Source organism: Vicia villosa, linkage group LG1 (genome assembly GCF_029867415.1).
Source record: "Vicia villosa cultivar HV-30 ecotype Madison, WI linkage group LG1, Vvil1.0, whole genome shotgun sequence".
In the NCBI taxonomy this organism is placed as follows: Eukaryota; Viridiplantae; Streptophyta; class Magnoliopsida; order Fabales; family Fabaceae; genus Vicia; species Vicia villosa.
The window spans coordinates 137794912-137800520 of NC_081180.1; the positions used below are offsets into that span (position 1 = coordinate 137794912).

Genomic DNA, 5609 nt, shown 5'->3' on the forward strand with positions numbered 1-5609 from the left:
TCATCTCTCTTCTCACTTTCTCCTATTATTTTATATTCTCTTTTACCTATTTTTTAAATAATTTTTGTTGTGATCATTTTTGTTTTTATTTTTGCAGTTATTTCACAAGATCTCAACATGCAATTAAGTTTCTTACAAGTTTGTCAATGCATTTTTTCTTTGTTAAACAAGGTAAAATTTATCTAAATTTCTATTCTGTTTTTTGCATTTCAAATTCTAATCATATTTTTCTTGGTTCTCATCTTTAAGCTATATATTGATATTTATTTTACATTTTAGATCCAGATCTACAAAAACAGTTTGTTATAAACTTGCAGATTTAAATTTTAAAATGAATTTAAAGAGAGACCAAATACAATTTTATAATTATATTTCGTCATGTCGGGAGTCTCAACAATTTGTTGCAGCAATTTTATTTATTGCAAAAATTTTATTTGTTGAAGCTTTTTACTCCAACAACAAACATCATAAACTCTTTCTTGGTCTTCCTTTTTGATAACTAGGGTAGCCAATCCAATGAGTTATTTTTTGAATAGATTGATTTGTCAAAATTAATTTATATTTGTATTAGCAACTATAAAATTTTGATCCTAATTATTTTTTTGTAAGTTAATGTAGCAAAGATTTGTCAAATAATTATTTTTTTTGTAATTATTTTTAAATTTGTATTGTCGTAGAATTCAACATTAATTTTTATCTTAAAAGTAAAAATCTATATTTGAGATTTTTAATTTGTTATATGTATTGAATATGATTCTTTATGTTAATGCAACTTTCACTATTCCCCTTGTTTTACCATTTGGTTATCATATATTTGTTACTGCAATATATTATTATGATCTTTAATATGAAAATAATATTATTGTCTTTGTATTTAATATTAATTGCACTTTAAAATATTCTATTTCCAATTTAATAGACTGCCTCTCATATTATATCATTTTCTTTCGTATTATTGAATTTTTAATTATATTAATTTCCATTAAATAATTATTAATTAAAGAATTTGATTTCAACATTATTATCTAAAGAATTGATTTCCTTAATATTGTTTAATATTATGAATAATTTTTTTCAGATCTACATTACAGCCCACAAGAGTTTATTTAATTGATCTCATATAACTTTTGTTTTTAGATCAAACTAGTAACAAACCCGTGCATACGTACGGGTTCTGGTCGGTCACGCGTATTGTTTTTCCAAATAAAAATTGTTGTTTATAAAAAATATATTAATGAGAACAAAATTAATATTTGAAGTACAAAAATATTTTTATTCCAAATAAATTATAAACGGTTTTTAAATATAAAATTGTATGGTATTTAGTAATTGTTTAACACTAAAATCTATGGTTAGAAAGGGAAATAAAAAAAAAGTCAAAGGATGAAAAAGAAATTGTGACATTAAGAAAGGTTTTTTTTAAAAAAAAGCAAAGTTAAAATATCCAACAAATATAATAATAAAAAAATAATAAAATGTCAAAATATTTGTTTTTTTGACATCATTTAAAAAAATACAGAAGTTAGTAGTATTTTTTTAAATATAAAAATAATATCGTTGTAAAAATATTTGGGTTAATCATAAATTGTTTTTTCTGTATTTTGACATCAGTTATAAAAATATTTGAATAAGTAATATATTTTTCCCCGTATATAAAAATAATACCAAAACATTAGTAAAATATTTGACATTATATCATTCTCGTATTAATGAAATATTAGTGAAATGTTTTCTCGTATACAAAAATATTTTCAAAAATATTCTCGTATTAGTGAAATGTTTTCCCGTATCAATTATTGTGTTTTAACAAATTTAAAATATAATACTAAATATTTCCCATGTAAAGTGTATTCTTTCTCCTACCAAATAGATGTGTTTTCAACTAAAGTATATTTTAGAAGATGACGAAGAATAATGAGATGAATAGTTTTGCTGCTGCTGTGTTCCTCATCACCATGCTTCAACACTCACTGCTCATAGAACTTAATTTCAATCTAGAGCTAGAAAACCATACACTTAGGACACAGAGATTGTTAAAGGCTACATTATTTATGACTTGCATATTCGTTTCTTTTTTTTTTTTTGATAAGCATGAGATATTTCTTTCAAGCACTAATAACCACTTTTCAATGAATACTAATGAATATTCCATTCAAATATTATACTTAAATTACCCAATACAAAAGAAAAGAACCAGTCCTAAATCTCTGTCATTTAGTTTATGAACACATCCATACTTGACCTATCAGGTTTTATTAGCTGAATCAATGAAACCTTAACTTGTCCAAACTGCTGCTATGGCCACCATAGAGAGCATTGCAGGTCTGTATACCATAGACCTCCTACTGCAGTTCTACAAGAAATTTTAGTATCACAAAGTTTACAGTGCCCTTGGCCATGTTTTACTTCAGCTTTTCCAATCTCAGATCCAGTGAGAGACTCGAGTTTCTTCTGCTTCTGGTTTGTATTGTACTCTGTCTAATTGCTAGGAATCTCAACTACAACATAAGCTGCTCCTCTGTCTGATTCCTATTCGGGTAAGGGAAAGACATAACGATATATAAATCGGGTAAGGGAAAGCACTACACAGCCCCTCTATCTTTGATAAGAGATTTTAAATCTAGTAACAGAAAGCACTGCCAAGTCCCTCTATCTTTGATAACAGATTTACAGAAATCCTCATGAGATGAATCCAGTTTCCAATCTTTGCCTCCAAAACCTCTCATTGCATTTTTTGAACATCCTCGTTACTCAACCTCTCAACACCTAACTTTCTTAGACTTTGCTCCAAGACTGCAGCACGGGTGTCTCTACAAATATGAAACATATAATTATCATAAATGAATGTAAATTTAGAAGAATGTATGTGCATATTTATTTTCTCCTGATCTCATATATCCCCAGCTCTGCAAGACTTTGCTCCAAGGCTGCCATGGATCAAACTTATACAAATCAACTTCTTTAACAACATGAACAAAATTTGGACTGTTTCATTTTACGTGATTTTGCAAGTGCATCTTTCTGATCGTCAGATCAAGTGGCAGCATAATTACACTTCCAAGTATGATATCGCAGATGTGTATTTTACCATCCTGCTTCAACTATTACCAACACATTCCTTTTGTTACAACTTTACCGTCATCGGAGCAAGTTTTCTATCTCTTCAACTTACCTGTATAAAATCGAATTGAAGTTTGGCTTAAAACACACATGACAGAGGTTAATAATAAAGATTGTGCAACCAAATTCCATAATTATAGGGATAAAATGATTTGAACATGTGCTATTTACAACAGAATATCATAACAGAATTGCTACTTGGATTAAACGAAACATATAACTTTGAGTTACATCAAAGAGTGAATACTTGGTTGCTAATTGAAATATATCACCTACATCCAAGAAGGCCATTGACAAAATGATTCCAAAACACATGTAGCAAGCATAACACAGTTTAAACATCAACATCCTCATCCCTATGCAAAAACTTAAAAGGGAAAATTAATAAATAGGCTATGAAACCTAAGTCATACCAAAAAAGTGTCGTTGACGAAAAAAACGGTATCGTTGCTTGGATACTGTCAACCCAAAACATGCAGTGGCCATATATTAATGGGGATTGAGAATTAAAAAATGTCAACTAATGAGAAACCTTTGAAAAAGTAAAAAGCATATACCTTCCTCTTTGATTTTAGCAAACTGCAAAACAACTACTGTTGGTGATTTGAAATCTTTTCTTGAACTACTGAAATCATGAAATTGGACATCATAATTTTCCCACAAAGTACAATTCAGGATGTTGTTTCTACAAAAAGCAAAACAGGTATTAATTAATAATGATGCAAATTGAAACAGTGCGTACCCCAAATCCTTGAGGACCATTTGTAAGACCGTTTGTAAGAAACAATTTTAAGAAACAGTAGTGAAAAAATGATGCAATTTGAAACGGTGCGTACCCCAAATCCTTGAGGACCAGATTTATCTGCTGCTTTTTGCTAGAATTGTGAATATGTGTGTATCTAATCTCAACAACCATTCCTATGACATCTAAACAAAAATTGAATAGAATGTTGATGACAGTATTTTGTGGGCATATAAATTCAATATCCAAACAAACACCGTACAATCCACATCATTATAAAAAAACCAACGGCCACGATGAACAATCCTGTATATAAACCATTTAAAAAGACAAAAAGTTAATCAAAACCGCGTTTTAATTTTACGACGAAAACCCCCATATTTATTTAATTTTGCACCAGCTTATGACCGATTTACCCCTGATCACCCACTATTCACAAATTAATATATAAAAAACATATAGGAGCACATTCTCTCTCACTCAGAAATAAAAATTGTTTAGAAAACGAAAGAGTGAATTGAGATGGCTTATTACAATCAAAACCCTCCTCCAGTTAACATTAACGTAAAAAACCTAATACACTACTAATCAGTTAAAAATTGAAATGCAAACATCAAAAATCCAAATCTAACATCACCAATGATTACACACAGTCTAATACCAAAATCATAAACCAAAATGTAACCCTATTGTGACATAGAAAAACAAATATTGCAGAGGGTCACTGAGCATTGTATTTTTGCCTTTCTTTTGGTATCTTTAGCTCAAAATACCTGCCAGAATAGAACAAACTCACCTTTCAGAGAATTTCTTCCCGGTTTGAGGACAACATCGAGACTTTGAATCAATAGAAAGAGCATTGCAAACATAACCTACAAATAAATATTCATGTAAATATAAATAAATATATATAACAATTTATTTAAAATTAAATTGACAAAAGAAAAATGTTTACCATTGTTATCGGAAAGAAGGTATCTGTCTCGAACGATGTTTTTGCAGAGAGGAGTGAATTTGAAGCCGATATCCTTTCTGGTAGCGATGGTGAATGAAAAGTTGGAGAGGAAGATGAAGAGTAATATTATGGTGGTCCTAGAGGCGGAGAGTCCCATCGTACAACCATGTGCCGTGAGTTCCATCGATTATCGATCATTGATAGATTCCAATTGAAACAGTGTTGTTTGATTCAAAACCAGCCTTACAACATTGCTATGGTCGTAAGATCTGATCGAGCAGTCGACGACGAAGTCACGCTACTATCATAGTCATTGAAACCAAAAAATTGAAACCCTAAAAATTGAAAAATATAAACCTAGACACGATGGATGTCCTTCAATTTCTCAAAAGGTCGTGAAATTGAAAGCAGAAGATTTTTGAAAGTCAAATTTGCTATGGGTTGGAAAAGCCAAGCGATTTTGGAGAGAGACTGAGAACTAAAAAACAACTTGAGAGATATGATAGGATTGTGTGGGAGGATAGAAAATTTGAAATGATAAGGGAGCGACGTGTTTGGTTGGTATGCAGAATAGCAGGCATTTTCCAAAAATAATTATTGTTGGCCCACTAAAAATATTATATGGTTGTAAGAAATCTGCAAAAGACATTTTTTGTCCCAAAAATATTAATTTAGACTAAGATTATCAAAGGGTGTTTTGGTGAAATCCAGAACAGTAAATTTTCTTATATTATAGATTATAGATATAGCTTTTGTTTTTGAGATTATCGTTTGAACCATTGGATATTAGAA

The 5609-nt window shown here is 29.8% G+C and overlaps 1 protein-coding gene across 5 annotated transcripts; it reads right to left on the minus strand.

Annotated features, from left to right (window-relative positions):
- Positions 1–1925: 1925 nt before the first annotated feature.
- Positions 1926–5311, minus strand: LOC131617851 (uncharacterized). Of its 5 annotated transcripts, none has more exons than XR_009288698.1 (4): positions 4818–5311; positions 4659–4734; positions 3957–4168; positions 1926–3805 (listed from the first exon to the last, which is right to left on the minus strand). XR_009288698.1 is itself a non-coding variant. In XM_058889136.1 (4 exons), the coding sequence occupies exons 1-4, from the start codon at positions 4818–4820 to the stop codon at positions 3637–3639; spliced, it is 339 nt and encodes a 112-aa protein (XP_058745119.1). In that variant the 5' UTR covers positions 4821–5311; the 3' UTR covers positions 1926–3636. The 5 variants fall into 5 exon arrangements, 4 of the variants coding, with proteins under 4 accessions (XP_058745119.1, XP_058745110.1, XP_058745094.1 ...); XM_058889136.1 differs by having other exon boundaries at positions 3957–4047; XM_058889121.1 differs by lacking the exon at positions 3957–4168 and having other exon boundaries at positions 1929–3172; positions 3678–3805.
- Between the last annotated feature and the right edge of the window lie 298 nt (positions 5312–5609).